The following is a 23,676-nucleotide window of genomic DNA, read 5'->3' on the forward strand; positions in this document are numbered from 1 at the left end:
CTGGCACTGTCTCATGCTCTGGTGGCATCGGGCACAGAGACACATACCCACTTTCCACCAAAGCCTCCATTTATTATTTTGTTATTTTATTATTTTTTTTAATGTTTATTTTTGAGAGAGAGAGAGAGAGAGAGAGAGAGAACACAAGCAGGGGAGGGGCAGAGAGGGAGGGACACAAAGAATCGGAAGCAGGCTCTAGGCTCTGAGCCCGACGCGGGGCTCGAATTCACAAACCACGAGATCATGACCCGAGTCGAAGTTGGACTCTTAACTGAGCCACGCAGGTGACCCAAAAGCCTCCATTTCTTGAGGGCCAGAATTCTCTTATTATGTTGCACCGTGTCCCAAGAAGTTGAATTATCTCATCAATATAGGGGGAAATTCTAGTCTAAAATTTTCAAAGTGGCGAACCTGCCGTTACACCTTAGTAACCGAGAAAAGATACTTGCTATCTGAATAACGGGAAGGTTCGAGGTTCACAAACCCTCCGTTAAACCTCACTACTGCTGAGAACATAAACGTTTGCTAACCAAGGGTAATATTTTAGGAAGACATCATGGGGATTCTAGGTACCATCTGCTTGAATAATCTTGGAAATCCCTATCAGAGCTAACATTTTTGACCAAAATTTATCATGAAGTCTCCCAAAGGAGCTCCAATATCATAGAACAACAAAAACAACATGTAACAAACTACGCCTTCATAACGATGCCTGTGTTTTTTTTGTTGTTGTTGGTTTTTTTTGTTTTTTTTTTGTTTTTTGTTTTACCACCCTCAAAGATCCAAATTTAGCGGAGAGGAGATATTTTCATGCCATTTTCTCTTACTTTTTTAAGAGAAATCTAAAATCCCAGTCAGTCTCCTCATCCTTCCCTCCTCATTCTTTACTTAGTCACATAATACGGAAACATTTTTATCAGCACTGTGAGGCTTTATGAAAGCAGACCTTGAAAACTCTCCTGAGTTTAGGTAAAGGCCAATGCTAGACTGGGGAGAAATAAATCAGGGCTGAGTTCCCGAAAGGAGAAAGGAAGGGCTGAACACAGTAAGGGGATATTTAAGTTTCCAGAAAGCAAGTAAGAAGAAAAGCATGCATTTTCCACATTCTCTGTCTTTTTATCTGTCTACATCTTCTTTTTCCAAGAATGTGATTTTCCTCTATAAAACTGTTTGCCCACTGGTGCATCTTCTGCACAACTTTTAACGAAAGCAAGGACAGTTTTGACTTTCTTAAGGACAGAGAGAAATCTTAGAGGCAAAACGAAATGAGAGCTACAACATGTAAAAAACCATCTCACGATACCTGAGCACGTTGGACCCAATACAAAAAAGTTAGAGTTTTAGATTTCGGAATCTAAGAAGTTGGCAAGCCATCCCCCCATGTCCCCCTTCCCTGTGGGTGTACATTTAAAGGGTCTGCTGTGTCACACCTTGAGGAGCATGACGCAGCAAGGAGGGCAGTTTCATGCAGCAAACCTACCCTATGCCACGTCTGGGTTGGCAAAATTAAAATGTCAGAAAATGCCGGGTTCCGGGCGGGACAGACTGTTTCTTTGAATTGTCTTTCAAGCCTGGATACGTTCCCAACACCGAAAATTTGGAAGCTTGGTCAATTCCCCGTGGCAGCTCAAACCAGTTTTGTGTCAGCAGTCACTGGGAGAAGATAATTAGCGCTAAAAGCCGTTTAAAAGTCAAATGACTTCTGGGTTCCAGAGAATGTACGAACGAAGCAAAACACCTCCCGCAGAGGGGCTTCCTCTGTGAAAGGGACGGTTTTAAAATGTTCTTCATTGCCAGTGTAACGTCTGCACTGAAGACAGCTCTCAGAAGTGAGGTGTCAATGTAAAATTAGTTCACTTGTAAATAGGGATTTTTAAACAGCAGGTTAATTACACGAGACAGGCTAACCTCTCCGGAGAATACCGCAATGAGCACATGATGCATGGGGCTCATAATTTCCATTAATAAAGTCAGGATGCACACCTCGTTCTTCACGTAGCTTGGTAAAAATACAACTGGGAGAGAGAGGAAACTGACATAATAAAGGCACCGACTCGCTTCTGTGAAGCTGTGCTTTGGGGGGACCTGAGCCGTTTTCCCACCTTCATTCTGCTTCTGGAGTCGTGGCCTTAATTTACCCCATTTACCCGGAGTTCCCAGCCTGGCAGTCTCAGGATCATCTACACCTTCCTCTCTTATTCACTCTCTGTGACCAGTTCTTCTCAATTCCACGACAGACACGGCTCTCAAATCCAGCCCCTGCCATCCACGCCACAGCCAACACCTGGTCTAAGGCCTTGTCACCTGGGCTACGTAATACCAGTTTTTGAGTTATACTGAGTACCGCTAATAATGGCAAACACCCAGGCAGTGTTTTCTATGGGCCAAGAACTGTTCTAAGAGCATTCTATTCTCACAACAATGCTATGAAATAGGATTATGATCCTTCTTTCACAGAGAAGGAAAATGGAGAACAGAGAGGTTAAGTAACTTGGCTAATGTCACAGAGCACGTAAGTGGCAGATCAGGGATTTGAATTCATGTGATCTGTCTCCATGGTCTCTCATCTCAAACCATTAAACCGATTCTGTTTTAATTTAACCCATTATTATTTTTATTATTGTTGCTTTTTTTGGGGGGGTGGGAATAGGGAATACAGTTAACTGATTCAAAATTTAAAAGCTTCAGAAAGCTGCATACTGAAAAGACTCTGCCACGCTGGCTCCTCACCCTCCCTCCCACCCCCCGCCCCCAGGCCCTGGTTAAGAGGTAGTCAGCATGACCAGTTTTTTCAACAGTGTCCCGAGAAAAAACTTATGTTACTTCTGTCCTTTTGTTCCCCCCTCATACAAATATACTTTACTGGATACGATTTGGCATTATGCCTTTTTCATTGAACATATATTGAAGATCATTCCGTATCAATACATGAAGGGCTTCCTCATTCTTTCTTTCTTTTTTTTTTTTTTTGAAAGACTGCAGATGGTCTGGGGGGGGGGGGCAAACTTTTCCTGTAAAGGGCCAGATAGTAAATATTTTAGGCTCTGTGGTCCATATGGTCTCTGTCACATATGCTGCTAGTGCTTTTTCAAAAAAAAACCTTTAAAAATGCAAAAGCATTCTTATCTCATGGGTTGAATTAAAAAAGGCTGCAGGCCGGATTCGGCCACGGACCATAGTTTGCTGATCCTTGAACCAACAGACTCTTACCTTGCTGCCCTATATCCAATCTTCCCTAACTCTGGCCACTTCCCGACCACCCTGAGAGCACTGTCCTATCATACAAATCTGACACCGTCAGTGCTTCCTTTAAACCCTCTGTTGGTTTAAATCCCCACTCCCGACAGGGTAAAGTCTAGAGTGCTTGGCGGTGCCTACGATACCCTCCACAATCCATGTATTTCTCCACACCTTCATGTCTACTGCACTGGTCCGTGCTGCCATCAGCTCTGAGCCTCAACTCCTGCAGCGACCTCTTTACTCCACTATTGACATATGACCCTCTTGCCCCAAATCTACTCTTCTCACAGCAGTGCAGCCCTAGGGATTTCTTAGAAGTGCAGATCACATCTGGGAACCTCCAATGGTGTGTTGCTGCCCTAGAAGGAAGTCGACTTCCTTACCGTGGCCTACAAGGTGAGCCAGCGCTGCCTGGCTCTCCTGTCCAACCTCATCACCACCATCCTCTTCCGCTCCCTCTGCTTCCCACTCACCAGCCACACTGACTTTTCTGTTCCTCCAACAAGCCAAACTCATCTCTGCCTCCATGGGTGCTGATTCCTTGGCTGCCTCCTTGGAGTTCAGCCTCAGTTCAAATGCCACTTCCTTAGTGAGGTCCTCCCTTGTCTCCCAACCTACAGGGAACCTCTACTAGTCCTCTGTCACATCACCATGTTTTATTTTTTTCATGGCCCTTATGGTCATCTATAAGTATATCTTGGTTTGTATTTGTAAATTCTCTGGTGTGGGCATCCCCGGTACCCAGCACAGTGCCTGATACATATGAGGTGATACCTGAAAATTTTCTGATTGAACAGCTGAAGAGTTTCTGCCCAATTTACCTTTCCTAGTGGACCTCTCCTCACTCCTCACCTTGTACTTCAGTTCCCGGGTCCACCGGCTTTCTCACCAATCACTAAACATGAGCTTCCCTCTTCAGATTTTACACCTTTGCACTTGTTATCATCTCCTCTGAGCAACAAACTTCCATGCACCCATCAATACAGTCAAATGTTACCTCCTCCATGAAGCTTTTACACTTTCCCTTGTTAGTGTCACCTTCTTCCTCCGGTAGGTTCCCAGAGCCCTCGGTACAGAGCTCCATGATCACCCTGGGCTATAATTACTTACCACAAATGTTCACTTATTTATTATATCCTAAATGCCCCCAAACATTATATATGTGTGTGTGTGTGTCTACATACGTTTATGTGTATGTGTGTGTTCATCTATATCTATTTATATTATGTATTACATTTTCATTTTACCTAAATGAGTTCCTTCAGGGAAGGAACGCCTTGGATGGGATTTATGTGGTAAGTACGGGCACGTAACAACATAAATAGCAGCATTTAGCTCTGTGCTAAGCGCTTTACATACATTATCTTATGTAACTCTCCTAATAACCCAAGCGAGGCTGGCACCATTATTATCTGTAACTTGTGGATGAGGTAACACGCTCCTGGTGAATCCGCTATCCTGCAGCCAGCTGGTGGGGTGGCCCTTTGGAGGTCTGCTTGCCCTTGAGGTGGTACACAAATCTGTCCTGTTTCCCTGCGTGACACCTGGGGGCACAGCTCTGCTCAGAGAGGGGTCAGGTGGGGCTCTCTCTCTCTCCCCTATAGCAAGGTGCTTCCTCGTGGGGGTCACAGATGTCCCTCTGCCAGCCAGATGGAGAGGCACGATGGCTACGCTGCCCTCAGCACACCTGTGACCGTGCCATCCCCAAGGGCAGCCAGATGTCCTTGGGGCCTGCCTCCCACTGCCACACGCTGCTTATCCATGTGGACGTAAGCTGCTCCGCTAGCTTACCCTTGAGCTAATGCGGAGGGACCACAGGGCTCTGGACAGAAGGGCGAGAGCCTAGAAGGCGGACGAGACAGGGCAGAAGGAGCTCCATTTCTTTATCATTTCTTTAGTTACTTCTTTTCCAGCTTTACTGAAGTGTAACCGACAGAAAAAAATGGTATCTATTTAAGGTGTATGACGTGGTCATTTGATATATGTATATCTTGTGAAAAGCGCAACAAAGGAAGTCATCGACAGAATGAAAGGCAATGTATGGAATGAGAGAAAATATTTGCAAGCCCTATATCTGATAAGGGGCTAATGATATATTTTGGATATTAGAACCCCTACAACTCAATAGCAAAAAAAAAAAAACCTGATTAAAAAATGGGCAAAGGACCTGAATTAGATATTTTTCCAAAGAACACATACAAATGACCAATAGGTACATGAAATGGTGCCCAACATCTTTACCGTTTCCATTAAGTGAAGAGACTTTTCTTGCATATTCTTTTAGGGAATAAGGGCAACAGGCAAAATTAGCCCCCCCCCCCCAGGAACAGGCTCCATTACAGAGTGTATCCTGGTATAAAGTAGGAGAGAATGCTGAAATAGATTTGTTGTAGTCTGGCTTCTATTTGTGGGCACTGTGTAACTTTTCAGCTCATTGCGAAAATTCTATCTAGAGAAATAGGTCACAAACTTTAGAGCAGTGCTATTCAAAGTGTGGCCCTTGCACCAGCAGCAGCAGAATCACCAAGGGACTCGTTAGAATTGCAGACTCCGGGACCACTCCAGACCTGACAAATCACAAGCTGCATTTTAATATGATCCCCCAGGAGCTTTGTAAACACATCTGAGTTTGTGAACTGCTGATCTAGGGTGCCTGATTAAAATGCGAGTTGGGTGGGGCGCCTGGGTGGCGCAGTCGGTTAAGCGTCCGACTTCAGCCAGGTCACGATCTCGCGGTCTGTGAGTTCGAGCCCCGCGTCGGGCTCTGGGCCGATGGCTCGGAGCCTGGAGCCTGTTTCCGATTCTGTGTCTCCCTCTCTCTCTGCCCCTCCCCCGTTCATGCTCTGTCTCTCTCTGTCCCAAAAATAAATAAACGTTGAAAAAAAAAAAATTAAAATGCGAGTTGGGGCTCTCTGCCTTAGAAATTCTGATTCACTTGATGAGGATGAGAGCCAGAAATCTGGCAAGCATCATTTACTTCTGGGTGGTTCTGTTTACTTTTGTGAATCACTGGGGTCCAGCAGCAGTGCCGCGGGGTGGAAATTGTGCAGACGCTGTATTTAGGCGGTCCTGAGATTGAATCTCAGCTCAGCTACCCACCTATTAGCTAGGTAACACTGATTAACCAGTTCGTCTTGTCAAGCCTTAGCTTCCTCAAGTGTAAAATGAAGACCGTGAAGGCCTATACCTTCAGCTGTGACGCTGAAAGGCCGTATCATATGTAAAGTGCCTAGTACCAAAACTGTGGTGGAATGGGCCAGAGTATTGGTTAATTTCCATTGCAGAGACAGGGAAGGTCCAAGAGGGTTAACCGAGGCATGATGGCTGTAGTTTCCCTGTTACTGAACCTTGATCTTAAAGACACAGAGAAAGGATTAGACTGCAACAGCCATCAGACCTTATCATTTATTAAGAATCACCTGGAAAGTGAGTTAAAAATGCTGATACCTGGGTGCCGTTTCCCCAATTTCTGTTTCATCTGCATTTTTACCTCCAGGAGATTAAATGTATGAGGCCGCCACTCTCACTCTGAGAAACAGTGGCTTAGATAACATATGTGTTCATTCAATAAACCAAGAGCTTGACACAGGTAGGGCCCTTTGCTGGTACTGAGAAATACAAAGAGAAATGATTCTGTCCGATATCTGCCCGGACAGGAGCTTGGGCCTCCGAGGAGAGCGCGGGGCCTGTGCATCTACGTTAAGGCAGCAGCAGGAGCAGTAGCCCAGAAGACCAATGGAAAAAAGCCATACCTGGGCTTCTGTGGCTTCCATGGTGTGGGAGAGATTTCCATTTTGCACAGGTTCTGAAGCATCACTGGTTGGTGTCATTTCAACCTCTGTGCTGGTGCTGTTTGGGAGCTCGATTTTTTCTGTGATATAATTCAGACACACACAAAGAAAGCAAATGGAGTCAATGGGGGGTGAGAGCCACATGGGAAAGAACATCCTAAAATGTCGGGCCAGAGGGGTGGTGAGGCCTGGGGTTAGGGTTGTGCCAAATGACAGAGGATTTTTCCCATTCTCCCCAACATCTTTTAGCAAATCAGTGTTCTTCCTCTCTTTAATAGCTCTCTGGCTCTCTTACTCTGGCCTGACATCTTGAGTGCCCTTTCAGTTCCCATGGTGTGCATTCTCTAGACTAGGCAAATTCACCAAGTAGCCATTCAAGAACACGAACACAGACATTTTTTCACCAAAATCATGCTCAGTCTACATACTACTATTTATACCCAAGACCACACCCCTCCTATATATTTTTAACAACAGGCTCTTTTCTTTTGTATTACATTCTGGAAGGGGTATTTATTGGCTGGGGCCCCAGGAGACTTGGGTCCTAGGCTCTGTTCCACCACTATCGGGCTGCCATTTTAGGCAAGTCTCCCCCTTCCACCAGGTTTCAGGAACCTTATCTGTAAAATGAGGGAGTTCAGGGGTGCCTGGGTGGCTCAGCTGGTTAAGCGTCCGACTTCGGCTCAGGTCACGATCTCATGGTTTGTGGGTTCAAGCCCTGCATCGGGCTCTATGCTGACGGCTCAGAGCCTGGAGCCTGCTTCTGATTCTGTGTCTCCCTCTTTGTCTGCCCCTCTCCTGCTCATGCTCTGACTCTCTCTCTCTCTCAAAAATAAATAAACATTAAAAAAAATTAAAAAAATTTTTTTTTAAATTTTTTTTTTTTTCAACGTTTATTTATTTTTGGGACAGAGAGAGACAGAGCATGAACGGGGGAGGGGCAGAGAGAGAGGGAGACACAGAATCCGAAACAGGCTCCAGGCTCTGAGCCGTCAGCCCAGAGCCTGACGCGGGGCTCGAACTCACGGACCGCGAGATCGTGACCTGGCTGAAGTCGGATGCTTAACCGACTGCGCCACCCAGGCGCCCCTAAAAAAATTTTTTAAATAAAAAAAAACCGAGGGGGTTCCACCGGTTGACCTTAAGGCCCACTGCTTCTGGCTCTAATTCTCTAGGCTCTGGGAGCACACAGCTCTGCTGAAGTCTAGGTGGTGGGGGTAGGGTCAAGAGCCTGGCCTTCTCAAAAAGCCAGCAGAATGCGACTCAGCACGTTCCCCACCTGGGCATCCTATCGCAAGCAAGGCAAGAGGAAGCTGAACAAGACACAGAGGCCAAAGTCGGTCATTCCTAAGCGAGAGGTAACGTCTCGCTAGCATGAAGCCGCAGGTCACAAAGCACAGATTCCAGATTTCCTCTGGGAGTTGGTTGAGAAGTGGCTTCGGGATCACTGGACTCTGGGACGCTGGACATCACAGGCCGGCCCAGGTTCGTACTCTGGCTCTACTGCTCATGCTATGGGACCCTTAGCGAGTAATTTAACTTCTCTGCAATTTAGCTTCCTCGTCTGTGAAACCGGAGTGATGTACTAACACCGCGACTACTGACAACAATGCAATGAAAGGACACGCCTATAAAAATTAAATTAAAAAATGCATAAAAAGCACTTAGCACAGTGCTGGAACAGAGACGGGTAAACCATCTGATCGTTATCACAGTAACTGCCTTGCGCTACAAGATTTATTTTTTCCGGGCTCAGAGGAGCACCTCAGGTGATCTGTCATCAGGCGCTACCAAGGTCTGCCAATGACTTCAGTGGGAGGGAAGTATAAAGGCGTTTAGGCCCCCTGGCTGCGCTGGGTAATTCTCGGATTTCAGGAGACAATGAGGCTGTGTGGTTCAATGTCAGGGTTGCCAGGAATATCGTAATGCTCATCAGCATCAGATCCGAGCAGCACCAGACTGCTCACAGAGTGTCAGAATGTTTTTTTTTTCCCCTAGTAACTTCCGCTGGAAGATATTTTTGTCGTCACATAAAAACTATTGACTTTGAAGTGGCCAAATTTCGGAAATCATGGGGAAGTATTTGTTTATTCACGTACTCAGTTGCGGAATACAGAGGCATAAATCGTTTTTAATTAAGTTTATTTATTTACTTGTGGGGAGAGACAGAGAGAGCGAGCGGGGGGGGGGGGGGGGAGAGGGAGAGGGAGAGAGAGAATTCCAAGCAGGCTCGGCACTGTCAGCATGGAGCCCAACACCGGGCTCGAACTCACGAACCCGGAGATTGAGACCTGAGCCAGAACCAAGAGTCACACGCTTAACCACCTGAGCCACCCAGATGCCCCCAGAGGCACAAATATATTTAAACATGGAAAGCCACAGACACTCAAATTTATTTCAACTTTCCATGTTTTTAATAGTGACAGTGTTGTGTATGTGATGTTCTGCTGTGTGTGACCCTGCCGGTTAATCCCAATATGCTTGGTCCAGTTATTAAAAATGCCAAATACTAAAACCTCAGGAAATACTGCAACTGGGCTTTGGGGTATCTATTGGTTGAAGTGAGACAACTTTAAGACCAGCCTGCAATGGCCAAACCTGACCGCGGCTAACATGGGATTATCAGGTCCCAAAGAGGAAGTAAGATGTCTGAGAACAGACATGAACAGGTAAGGAGAAAACCTCCTGCACGTGACATTTAACAACTCAGCTTATTCCCTTCAAGTTTATCTTTTCTTTTTAATGTTTTTTAATTTATTTTTGAGAGAGAGAGAGAGAGAGAGAGTGAGCGAGCATGAGCAGGGGAGGGACAGAGAGAGAGGGAGACACAGAATCTGAAGCAGGCTCCAGGCTATGAGCTGTCAGCACGGAGCCTGATATAGGGTTTAAACCCACGGACCGTGAGATTGTGACCTGAGCCGAAGTCAGACACTTAACTGACTGAGTCACCCAGGCGTCCCCAAGTTTATCTTTTCATACCCAATGGAATCTTAACTGTTTCTTGGCCAAAGATTTTCCCGGAGCTAGAAGTCAGGATAACAGGGGAGGCAGAAACTCTTCTAAGGAATGTTATATATTTTGAGTGCAACACTGCTGAATTTTGTCTGCAGATAACTGCAGTTTCTTGGGCAATAGCATCGTTTGTAGCATAGATACAGATTAGGTTAAATTTAGTTTGAATTTGGAATTAGTGAGTTATATTATAGTTGCAGACAGGAGAGGAGGAACATCATGTTGCAAGTTAAAATAAGATGTCTGAGTGTCACGATCTGGTCACACAGGTGCTCAGAAAAAAGTCAGCCAAAAAAGACCTGGGCTAGTATTGCCGAATTCTTAAGAAAGGAGAGGTGGGGCTGTCTCATAGGGACCCTGTCACTCAGTTTAGGGGTGACCAAGTGAACCATCTGGTAATTTAGCGGGTGTGGGGTAGGCAAGATCATAAGTATACAGTATAAGTATCTGGTTACCAGGCAAGAATTTCAGAAGGAGAATTTCACCTTTTGTTAAACATTAAATGACAGGTGTGTGTGTATGTGTGTGTGTGTGTGTGTGTGTGTGTGTGTGTGTGTATCCTCTTTATGTGGAATTCCTGAAATGAAGTGATTTTCTACTCTTCAAGGGAAATGCCTGGATAGAAGCTGATTTTACTTTGGTTCCTCATAGAATCATTTACTCTTTTTGGAGTCCCCTAATGCAGGTGACACAGTGCATCCATTCATGTCCTGTACCCCGCATGGGAAATGGGCTCTTCCTGACACCCAGGAATGGGCTGAGCTGCAGGGTTGCACATCTGCACTAAGTCAAGGGTGCCCATGCTGCGTCCTCCATCTCTGCTCCCCTCCACGCACTCCAGAAAAGGCATGGGATGAAGTTTCTCTGCACTCACCCACGTGATTGGCAGCCCCGTTCTGCCTCTCGTTCTCATCCACCTGGCATTTCTTCTTGGCGATCTTGTGGAGAATAGAAGCCTTTTCTCTGAACCTCCCTGAAGCAAGAGAAAGCAGTGGAAAGGAGACACAGTGAGGAGGAAGACAAAGAGAGGGGCTTGTGGAAAATGGCGAAGCATTGGTGCAACACGCACGTGGCTTCCTCAGTTATGCTGCACGATAGCAGCGACCACAACTTTCTGCTCAACCCAAATGCCCTATGCCCTACAGGAAGGGTACTTTCTTACCTTTGTGGATTCTTTAGCCCAAATCTGTGTGAGAATCTCAAGCTCCCAGACCATAGTTGGGAGGTTTGACTCGGACCTCTTTCCCTCCCTTCCAATTGCTTACAAAATAAATGAAGGCACCAATCATCACTAAAACTCCCCCTCCTGCTGAGATCCAAAACAACTCCAAAGACACAGAGATGCTCTGGAGACACAACCATTACTCTGGAATTAAATGTTCATCTCAGAATTGGCTTGTGACAATGGAAATCCAAGCCCAAGGGTCCTTTGAGTTGTTCAACCATCTATCTTAATTAACATTGAAGAGTCTAAATGAGTTGGGAGCATGCATCCCAGCTTTCTGAATGAGCTGAGTCAGCTGCGATTAAAGCATCAAGGAGGCAACGGATTCCATCTGGGGATTCAGGGCAAAGAATGATCAACTGAGCAGAGCAAGTAATGTCTGTCAGTGATGGGATGCTTAGGGAAAGGTGCTGGAAAAAAGACTCAAAATTCTCAAAACAGTCATTTAAAACAGACTATACCACAAGAATAACACTTAATTTCTTCTCCATTATTGACATAGTTAATGATTAAATGCATGCAACAAGCACAGGAAACAAAAAGCATGCAAAAATGTAGAAATTAGTGAAACATAGTACATTCTCTTTTAGTCCTTGATTCCCGCCCGCCCCCCCCCCGCCACCGAGAACATTCAAGGCACAAAGGAGCCTCATTTTAAACTGACTGGTATTGCCTAGATTCAGATATGACGAGTCCTTCAATACACCACAACCTCTACAATTTTCTCAGTAGGCATTTGCGTTGGCTGGATTCTCTAGCAGCGCATTGCAGAAGATCTCATTTTGCTTCTCTAGTCAGACCAAAAAGTGAACCAAACCCAAGCAAAACCCAAATGTTTCTCTTCGAGAGTCTCTTTTCCTAGGATGGGCCATGGCAGGTTGGCATCCACTTAGCCTCCCTTCCTCAAGGATGGAAATCATGGGGTGTCGCCAAAGTAGTGACTTGCGTCACGGGGGGGGGGGGGGCGGGTGGTGGTGACAGAAGCCGTAAACTAGAGTGGGATCAGCTGATGCCAATGGGGAAGGTGACACAGGATGGAGCCCTTTCTGCTTCCAAGCTCCATCAGTCATAGGCCTAGACACCTTGCTACTGCAAAGGCAGTCTCTAGGATGAGAGTGCCTCATTGTAGGCAATGAATGTGCACCAGAGCGCACCCTCTCGAAGGAAATAGGAAAGGAACCATTACACAGAACAAAGTAGGTTAGGATGTGGCTTGGGCTTCAGAAAGAATGAGAAAAAAGGAGGAGGTGATAGGCATGACGTCCATCCTTGAGGGATGTTGAAGGTGAGCGTTAGGTTCACCACGCTGAAAGGTGTTTTGAATTTGGCTGTTTCTATTTAGTTTCTGAGAGAAATTCTGAGAAGAAAAGGGGGAAGAAAAGAAAGCCTGGGGATGAGGAGAAGGAGGAGGCAAAAGGGACTAAGAAAGGAATGAAAATGAGAAGAGGAAGGAGGGAGGAGGTAGGCAGGGGGCTGTGATTGCCTGGACGTTGCCGAGGCAGTGTTGATGCGAGCCACTGTCCTGGCTGCCAAACCTCGTCTCATCTGGAGATGAGACAAATAATGAAGCATGGCTGTCCATACTCTGCAGCCTTAAGCCTGAAGAGTGGTACTTCTCGTGGAAGACAATTCCAAGATGTCCTCACATCATTTGCTGAAAAGTTCAGGAGACGGAAAAGGCAAGTTCTGAAACATTATAGGAGAGAATGCTCTTACTAATCAAACCGTTCAGTGGTTTCAGGGTCATTCTTTGAACTTGGAACCTCCTGGATCTCTGTGAGATGAAAAGGATCAAATACTGCTGTTTAAAAATTACTTAAAAAAATCGTAAGAAAGCAGGAAACATTCAGAAGAAGAGACAAATAAACCTGTGGGAACATAATCTGAAATAACCCGACCCCAGGAATGCCCCAAAGTCATGAATCATGGCAGAGAAACTATTTGATAGAAAACAGCTAATCACATCTTGTTTGTGGTTACAGGAGTATTTTTCAGAGCTTAGATGTATACCAGGGAGAAATGATAGTAAAAGGGACCCAAAAGCATGGAAGGGTTCGGCCACGGTGTTGGCCACAGCCACTCATGGGCTGGCTTTCCCAAATCCTCTAAAGGGAGGCTAGGAGCATAGGGTAGGAAATGACTCTAGACTTGGGATTTCTTAGGGTCCTGAACGTTTTTACAGGTCAGCGAGAGCTTTCTAGAGAGTGTGTTTGTACTTTTCCCACTGCAGCAGCACTTGGGACTTTCTAAGCTTCTGAAAGGTGGGAGGGATTAGCTCTATTTGTTCTCTTGGGGCTTAGCCCTAGGGGCAACAGGACAAAGCTGCAGAGGCTGGCTGGGATCTCTCCTTCCCACTCACCTCTGCAACTTTTGAAATTCAACCTTCGTCCCAGTTAGCATGACCTGATTACCATTCTGCATTCCCAGCGCTGACAATGGCTGCTCAGTGGCCTAAAAGGATTTTCCCTCCAAGAGTCCTTTCAAGAAAAGCAGCAGTGAAATACCACCTTCGGAGTTCAACACACAGGTATGGGGCAGAGGGTGGTGGGGTAGAGCCTGACAAAGCCAGGCATGCCCATTTTAGCCCAATGGACATGCCAGGGATTGCCACAGGGCACCCCCTGAGAACAGATGTGAGGATGGCTAGCCAGACAAGAGAAAGCATGAGGTCTCTGGGGCAGAAGCCAGCGCAGAAGCAGTGATTCTCAAAGACCCTCTGGGCCTCGGGGTAGGAAGGCATGGCGAGTTCTGGACCTGTTTAGCCTGAAGCCACAAGCTGGGCAGAACACCCAGTAGGGTGTGTGTGTGTGTGTGTGTGTGTGTGTGTCTGTGTGTGTGTGGGACAGCACAGTATTGTGGTTCAATTTTGGACATGACTGGGTTCAAAGGTGGATCTGGGTTTAAGCCCTGCCTCTTTCACTGGCTCTGCTGGGTGAGTTAAACAGGGATTCCATCTGTTAAACAGGGATTCCTACGGCACTGGCTCATGAGTCCGATGCAAAGCTTAAGTGAGAAAATGTGTGCAAGGGGCTTATCATGATGTGTGGCATCACAAGAAATCTGTAAATAAGAGGAAAAAGAAAAAGTAACGAAAACCACAGGGTCAAGGTGACAGGGCCCTGAGCTGCCTTAGGAGAAGCGCTGGCATCTTCTCTATCAGTCCAGACATGTGAGTCTGGAGAATTAGCTACACCCTCACCTGACATCTAAGCCTAGTTGGATTGGTGTTCAGGTTTCAGTGAGGCCTCCCAAGTCAGTTCCAAACCGATTAGGAAAAGGATCACTTTACATCTTCCTGAGATGGAGAAGGTCAAGGTGACAGAGCTGACATTCTGTGTCTTAAACACTGATATCTTTGCAATCTCAAAATGGAAAGATGATGATCAGTCTTCTCCCATCACCTGTGGGGACAGAGTGCAGGCAAGGAATTACGGCTGCACAATGGATCTGTGTGCTCCAAGACCTTTCCGGTGCACAAGGGTATTACCTCCTGTGTCTCAGGCTCAGAATTTTAAAACAGGGATAATAAGAACACCCTTCTCATACAGCTGTTGGAAGGCTCAATGCGTTAATATGCATCAGGTGTTTAGACGGGCTCTGATATACAGTAAAGGAGTTGTCACTCCGAAATGGTTATTATTATGGAGAGGAATGATAGGACATCCTTCTGATGAAGTACTGAGAAGAAAAAGAGATATTCACAACAGAGTTCATGTTTAGCAGCCTCTGGTGCAGGAGACCTTGGCAGTAAGGGGGCCACTTCCATAAACTATTTGAGGCATGGACTCCACGCTGGCGTTAGGGTTGACACAGAGGGACAGATGTCAGAAACAACTGCAGCCCTGTGCCTGGGGGTGAAGAATGAAGACATTTTGGGGTACTTTTCAAAGTGAGGGCAGGAGTGATTTTTTATATGTTTTAAGGCAACCTTAAAAAATACACTCTGTTGTAGTGCAAAGCCTCGAAGTGTTGTATTTTTACACAGCGACAGATATTTGTATACTTAAAATCTCAGAAATAGCAAACTCTGTTCAAATCGTGAGGCACCTACGTCAAAACCTAGTACACAGTTTTAATATAGTTTAGCCTGTCCTGAAGTTTGCAAAAGAATACCAGCTGAATATCCGCAGGGGAGTGTGTGTTGAGGGGGTGGCAGGGAAGAGCAGAAGAAAAGATCAGAGTGTAAGGCCCTAATGTGAATAAGAACAAGTTTGGAAAACCAATCAGGAATCAAAATCCTTGACCCTATCACCCAGACGTGAAAGAGAAGCCCCAAGCTGCACAGCAATGGATTTCATTTCTGTTCAGCTGTTAATTAATCAAAACAGTCCCAGGAAATTCCTTCACCTCTTTCTCACCAAGCCTGTAATAGGCGGTGTTACAAAAGAACCCTTGGCGTTGGTGATCAATTAGGTCCTGGCTCCTACAGAACATTCGGAGCATCAGCAACGCAGAAGAGATGGGACAAAAGAGATATATAGATGCAAATGGGAGCAGCCACACACACTTCAGTGAACAGACCTTGATTTGGGAGAAGAAAAGAAAAAAATGAAACAGAAGGCAAAACTTGAACACAGTGTTTTGAAATCTATTTTTGTGTTTTCAGTTCTGCCTTTCCTATCTCTGTCTTTGAAGTTTACGACTTGGCAGGTAGCTTAAAAAGCAAAAGTGCAGCTGAATGTTCCTCCTGTTTATTCATTGCCTTTTTTTTCCCTCTGGAATCACAGACTCAAGTCAGAGAGGCCATCGTCACTCTGAGGAGGGATGCAATGTAACTGATGTGGCAATAAGCAAACACTGACCTTGGGGCTATCCTGGGCTTCTCTCTTTCTCTCGCAGCCCACATGCGATCTATCAGCAAGTCTGGTATCTCTACTTCCAAAATATTTCAGAATCTGGCCACTTCTCCTTCCTCCCCTCCTGGTCTCAGCAGTGACCTTGCTGGTCTACTAACCAGTCTCCCAGGCCGGTCTCATCCTGGTATCCTTTGTGATCAATCAGATCATGTCACTCCTCTGGACAAAATCCTGCAGTGGCTCTCCAGGTCAAGGTGAAAGTCAAGGTCGTTACAAGGACCTGTAAGGAGGTTTAGCCACCTAGGCTGCCCTGCCTCATCCCTTCCCTCTCTCCAGTCTCACTCTGCTCCAGCCATGCTGGCCTCCTTGGTGTCCCACCTCAGAGCCATGGCATTTGCTGGTCCCCCTACCTGGAATGTTCTTCCCCCAGAGATCCATTGAGTTCACTCTCTCAACTCCTTCAAGTATTTCTTCAAATCTCACCTTCTCAGAGGCTTCTCTGAGCAGCCTATTTAAAACTGCAGCCTCTCTCTCTCCAGCACTTCCTATCCCCAGCTTGTTTTCTCTAAAATATTTATCGCCATCTAATATACTATATCATCATTACTATTGATTATCTGTTGCTTTCCATTAGCAGCCAAGCTCCATGAGGGGAGGGCTTTCCATTGGTTTTGTTCCCTATGGCATCCCCAGAGCCCTGTAGGGCTTGATAAATCATTGTGTTTGGGTTTCCAGGCAAGCAGTTGAGGCAACCACTCCTTAATATGTTTCTTGTTGGCTAATGACCCAAAGTAAATCCTTCCAGGTCTGTGCAAACCCAAGGCCCCAGTGGGACTGAGTCGACATGTGGAATCCCAGGAACTTTCTCAAGGTAAATAGGAGAAAATGGGGTGGACTAGGTGTCCACAGTCCAGGGGCATGCCAGTCATCCTCTTTCTGCACATCACCAGGGCTGGCAAAGTAGGTGCTGAGAGGGGCCTGTGCGACACAGAGGAGGTACAGAGAGCACAGAAGAAGGCACAGAAGGTTGAAAAGGGGGCTTTGGCTCCTCCTTGTTCATTAAAATGCTTCTCGTTTGTTAAGGCCTCACTGAAGGCCTAACCTGAAGGTATCTAATGATATTCACACCCCCCTTCCCAAGTGGAAATCCATCATTCCCATGGCACTTGGATTATACCTCATCGTAGTGCTTATTTCTTTCAGTTGGCTGCTCATATGTCTGCTTTCCCATCAGATAGCAGGTTGCTCTGGGGAAGGGACCTTCTCTCACCATCTTTTATCCCTCAACAAGCATCTTAGAATGATGCTTGGCACAGCGTATGCACTCACTGAATTCCAGTGAAGTTCTCCCTACATCAGCTCTCTTAGGAATGTGAGCTTTGCTTTCAAGTGAGTACGGATCACAAACAATCATCCACTCTGTAAACATGAACCAGTCCCGTGCTATGTACCAGGCAGTGTTTGGTGAATAAGATAAATCTAGCTGGTGCCCTTGTAGAGTCACAGCCTGGAGACAGAGAGACAAAAAACAAGGACTTAAGATTCATGATGGTGGGGGCCTTCTCAGAAGGGTATGGAAACTCAGAGAATAGGGAAAGTTCCAAGATACAAGATACCACTCAGAAGCTTGAAGGAATAAACTCCTCTCCCATTCTACAAACTGTCCTCATGGAGCAGATTATTCACCTCACAGGATCTGGCCTGATTTTTATTCTTTTCTTTCTTTTCTTTTTTAAAGTAAGCTCTATGCCCAAAATGGGGCTTGAACTCATGATCTTGAGATCAAGAGTCACATGCTCTAATGACTGAGCCAGCCAGGTGCACCCTGATTTTTATTCTTGAAAGGAAAACATTACAAAATTTTTCATCTTAAGCAAAAATGCCAACAACATAGAGTTTATTTATTCTTAAATTTATTTTTGAAGCACAACCTCTAAATCATTTTTTCTAATTTTTGTGAAGCATCATGTAAAACTGGTTGTTACGACTACATTGATAATGGAAATTAAACTAGTATTGTAATAAAGTATTTTGTAAAATGTCTTTAGTAAATATTCTGTGAATGAACCATATAATAAGGTAATCAACATAATTTGGTTGTAGTTATTTTTATAGATCTAATCATAGGACTAGTTTCTGTAATTAATGAGAATATATACATAATTGTATCTCAATGGCTGGCCATCATACAATGAAATGAAGCAGCCAGATTTCCTTATTAAGGCTTTAAAAAAATGATTTTCCAGAAGAATGACCTTTGGAATCAACTGTAAAGAATGGATCTGTCCGCATGTGAACTGATCCTATCAACTCCCCTAGCAGGGTCACCTTATCAGTGGAAATATGGAATGCTTTCATAAATATTTTGGAAGATTTTCAATGCTTTTCAAAAGTTGATATCTTAAAGATTGAGATTTTTGTCCTTTATTCCAGTTCCTTGACTCTGTAGTGCCTTTGCCTACTCACTCACTATGACTCTTCAGTCCTTCCTTTTCCCCTCAGCATATAATCATGGTTAAGTCTCTCCACTGGGAACCTTTCTCTTGACTTGAGGTTTCCTGCTGGCACTGCCCTCACTTGCCTTCCCTTCACAGCCAAGCCTCTGGAGAGGTCACCTATGCTGGTACCTCTGGGTCCCCGGGGCTCCTTTGCTCACCTCTTCACCGTGCACCCGGCCTTTGTCAGCATTGCTCCACTGAATCCACCCTTGGCCACTTTTGCCTCCACATGACTGGGTCTCTCAGTGCATCTGATATTCTTCATCCCAGTCCAAACTGATTTTCCAGGACTCCTGAGAGTGACACTTAGGTGTCACACTATTCCTCAGGCTCCCTCCTCGCTCCCTGTCCCCCACCCCCACATTCTGCCAAAAAACCTAATGGACCTCCACCTGAATATCAGTGATTCCCAAATTCAGATCTCTAGCTCTGATCCTCTTATCCAATGGACTTCTGAACACTTCACTTGCAAGTCCCCTTCACAGTAAAACTCAACATGCCCGCCACTCCCACCCATTGTCTTCCTCCTAGGAATGTGTCCATCTGCTTGCACTTTCTATTGGTGATTTCTCACTCACAGTGTTTTCTAGCCATCTTAGAGGTCCCCCCTTGTACTCCACATTCAATTAGTTACCAACTCCTTCAGAGTCTACTTTTGAACACTTTAGATCCAACATTTCCAGTGTGGATGTTGGTTACAGTCTCTTGACTGATCTCCCAGTTTTTAAGTTACACTTCTTGTGGCTTGGAATGCTCCACACTTGTTATTTGCATGTCTCACTCCTTTTTAAGACTCTGCTTCAAAGCATCTCATCTTTCAGGAAACTTTCCCTGAATTCCTTTCCTGGGCTGGCAAGGCACCCTGGTACGTTTCTCTGTCACAGCACTGATATCCATCCTATCATACCAGTTATCATAGACCCTCAGAGGTATTCTACTGACCTCTCTCCAACCAGCTGGATAGGGCTACCATTTTTCATCTGCTCCCCAATGCCTACTTCCTAGGCTGGTCCTCAATAAGTATTTATGAATATACCAACATTAACACAAACAACAAAGGGTGTGTGTGTGTGTGTGTGTGTGTGTGTGTGTGTGTTGGTTTGAGCACTTGCTGTATAAAAATCTATTCATAGCTTATGTTCCTTCTGGGGGTAGAGAAACAAGGAAGGACCGGAAACCTGCAGAAACACTGCTGAAAACTCACCAGGCACTCTTCTTGGTTAATGCTGTGATTAAGCCTCTAAAGTCTAATAGTGTTTACAGTCAATATTTATCTATTTTGAGGCTTTTTTAAAAAGCATATAATCTAATCAAACCCAGGCAAAATTGGGATTTCACAAACCAAAAAACTCACAGCGAGGATCAATGGCAGAATACAGTGTCTCAGGAAAAGAGCCAGCTTACTGACCTTAGCTGAGGCTGACACCGCTTGAGAGCTAATGTTCTTTATCATTTTAGGTCACCTGCTTTATTATTTTAGGAACTTAATTTTCCAAAAATTTCTGTCTCATATACACGGATACAAATGGCTCCCACACACGAAATTCTCAAAGGGGTTTCTCTGATCTCAGCTTTGGAGTTCTGAGCCAGGTAGCGGCTGACAGATGATGGAAGGTTTGACTGTCTTTCTCGTGTTCCCGTCCCTTGCCCCCTGTGGGTATCTGAGAGATAAACGAATAAACAATCACTTTATAGGGCAGGCCTCAGATCTCAAGACTTGCCAACATCCAGCCCCACTGGATGCACCGAATGTGTGCAAAAGATCTCTCCAGAGTCATTTTTCAAAGCCCATATCTTGGGTGTGTCTCTGCAAGTGGGTTGTGACATTAACGTATTCATTTGGGCCAAGTTGTTATTTGTTCACAGCACCTGACACATCGTGGGTGCTGAATACATACGTATTGAATGGCTACTCTTTTATATAAAAAACAGAACATAAAACAGTTCTTTCTTCTAATGAGCCTATATATCACCCAATTATTTATCCTGATGTGAAATGAAAGATCTTAGATTTGGCTGGCATTTATTCAGGAGCAGCCACTGTTTCACGTACATACATCATCTCCTGTCACCAGGATTTCATGTGTCTGTGAATCGTCAGTTGATTTGAGCTCCTATTTCCTAGTTTCTGGAATCCTCAATGTTACATCGTAAACCGGTGACCGTAGATCTCATATGAAGCATGGTTTTGCGACAGAAGTGCCAACACATGCTGAGTGTTCTTAACTAAATGCTACTGAGGGCTTAGTGGTCCATGACTAAAATGACATGGTTCAGTTCATTTCAGATGTAATCAAAAGAGAATCTTACCATGCATAATTGAACATGCCAGCCTCCTGGTATTACAGATTCCCACTTTTTCTTTTTTGTAAGAGAAAGCTTCATGGGGGTGGGAAATTATATCATTAACTTGTAATAATAGTATTCAAGTTTGACTAATGAAGGCAACTTAGCATTTTCAGCTCTGGGGATGTCAGAAATAGACAAAAAGCAACATCCACAATTTGCCTTTTGCTGCAACTTAACACCTTCTACATATGCAATGTGGCAAAATCTGCCTTTACTTGCCAGGTCCGATCTTTCTGCTTTTACTGCTGACAGTTTAGATCATGAAAATAAGACGCAATGAAGTCTGAAAAACTGGATGTATTCTAATTAGACTTCCTTGGTCCTGGTTTTCAGGAAGACCGTGGATTCACCCACGCAGCTGGTTTGGTCTTTCTGACAGATCTGACAGCAGTTACTAGCTGGTTAGTCTGATTATGCACCTACTAGGCTGCTGTCTTCCTAAGATCCAGCCCCAGGAGATACTTGTAAGAATACATCTCTAAAAAAGTAATGTGGTTAATAAATGGCGAGGCAGTACATGTTGGGGAGGGGTAAGGCTCAGCCTTACCGAGAGCATCTGTGGCTAGAAAAATCCTCCGGTGATGGCAAGTTGGACTGAATGAGTTAAACCATGAACCTGGAATGAATGAAACGTAACATGGTATGGGAAATGGTGTCCGTGCACAACGGGGGCTCCCCACTTTTGGTAATCGGAAGGCAGAAAGTTAACTTGCAGTGTACCTTTCAGATATTCTGCAGGGATGGCAACAGTCTTGTGCTAAGGGGGGCACATGATGTGGTGGAAATTGGATATTCGGTGTAGGAAGAATAGCCTTGTCATTTAATTTAGAGGAAAGACTTCCATCATAACTGAACCCTGGCTTTAACTCAACTTTGGTAAAAAAAAAAAAAAATCTGGCTTCTGAAATCAGTAAATTAGAAGGCAGTTACAATGCAAAGGCTGATCTGCTTTGTAAGGACTCTTCAAGGGACTTCATTAAGTTGGTTTGAGGAGCTCTCATTCACTGTTGGTGGGAACATCAGCTAGTGCAATTCCTTTGGAGGGCAATTTGGCAATAGCTTTCAGAATCTGAAATGTGTATATGCTTTGATCTCGTATTTCTATTTCTAGGGATTTATTTTATATGTATATATCTTCCATTCAGTAGAATTGGCTATATGGGGAAAGATGCTCATGTCGTGTTCTAATAATTGGATAAATCAACAGAAATGGAAATATTGTAAATGGCCATTGACAGGGGACTGATGGGAAGGACCCATCATGGAAGAGGCAAGCAGTAGAATACGATGTAGCTAGTAAAGGATAAGGAAAGTGCTAATATGGAAACGTCTCCACTATATGCTAATAAACAAAAGCCAGATACAGAGAATGGTGTATAGAAGAAAAGCGGGTATGTTAGAAAATAGATGACAGTGGTTAACTCTAAGGAATGAGTGGAATCCGGGGTAAAAGGGAGACTCATTTTTATTGCTTTCCCTTATGTCGTGTTTGCTTTTTACTTCTGTATGCATGTAATGCTTTTTTATAATTAAACGGAATAGTTAAAATTAATTTGCAGTTACAATCTTTACTGTGCTAAAAGTTTGTATTTGCAACTAAAAGAGAAGGTAGTTATTCTTTTAAAGGTCTATTTCACAGGAACTATCTTTTGTAATACCTCCTATATATAAAACCACATTAATAAACAATTTGTCTATGAACTGGATCAAATAACACACAAGCCTTCTGTTTCAGAAGCTGTGGCCCAGGAACCTACCTACCCACAGTCCTGGTGGCAGCTTACCCAAAATGTAAGATCAAGTTTTCAAAAGATTTAATCTCAAAAGTAGACTCTAAACCAGTGCCTGCCATCACATTTAATACAAGGAACTAGGAAGGAATCTTGGACATGGGACTCAAAGGGCTATCAAGGTGTCCATTATCTGAACACTCTTCTGACAGAGGCTACCTTGGCTTCTCCAGAGGAGGGGGACTCACTGGCTTTTGAGGCAGGCCATTGCATCTCCGGCCATGTCTGTAGGAAAGGTCTTCCTGTGCTGGGTTGAACCCTCTCGCTCTCTGAATTGAGGAAGGCTCCTTCTTCAACCTTCCTCACCCCCAGCTGGACTTAAGGGGTTCCCCAGTGCTCCCCTATCCTGGAAAGATGGACCCTACTTTATCAGTGCAAACTGCCTGGGGGGCCCCTACCAAGTAAGACCTTCTAACACATTGTTAGGTTGTTCCCATTCCATCCTGTATCCTTTTCCTTTCAGCAGAGCCTCTGGGTCATCCAACACCATCCAGACCTTCATCTCCATGTGGCTCTGAAAATGCCTGACCTGACTCAGTCTCACACCTCTGCCACCAGTAAATCTGTCTCTACGTCCTTAACCTCTGCTTTGAATATTCTCTTTGCCTTTCTGTTTCCTGAGGGCCCTTTGTCTCTCATGGCCCTTGAAAGGGGCAGGTGCTTGTCTCTCCAAATGGCCCACATTCCATCCCCCCTTTCTCACAACTACCAAACCATTTCTTGTGCCTTTGAAGCATAAGCCACCTCTACCACCTCTATGGCAACTGACTTCCTCATCAACCTTCTGTCATTCCAGAACCCGCTACTCTTTTACATAGCTCCTGTTATCAGCTTCGGTAATAGGTAAGCCCTGCAACACTTGGCTCCTCACCACCCTAACCTGCTCATTTCCAGCTACCCTCTCCCCTAGCTCACCTTATTCATCCACTCCTGTGGTCAGATCTAGACTTCATCATTAGCAATAATGGTACCACT

The 23,676-nt window shown here is 44.9% G+C and overlaps 1 protein-coding gene across 1 annotated transcript in view; it reads right to left on the reverse strand.

Annotated features, from left to right (window-relative positions):
* The window catches only part of SLC24A2 (solute carrier family 24 member 2), a 241,672-nt gene that overhangs the window by 33,443 nt on the left and 184,553 nt on the right, over positions 1–23,676 (reverse strand). Inside the window, 2 exon segments of the mRNA XM_032595657.1 lie at positions 6,993–7,111; positions 10,918–11,016. Of these exon segments, the coding sequence (XP_032451548.1) occupies positions 6,993–7,111; positions 10,918–11,016 (218 nt within the window).

The sequence above is a fragment of the Lynx canadensis genome, chromosome D4 (assembly GCF_007474595.2).
Source record: "Lynx canadensis isolate LIC74 chromosome D4, mLynCan4.pri.v2, whole genome shotgun sequence".
NCBI lineage: Eukaryota > Metazoa > Chordata > Mammalia > Carnivora > Felidae > Lynx > Lynx canadensis.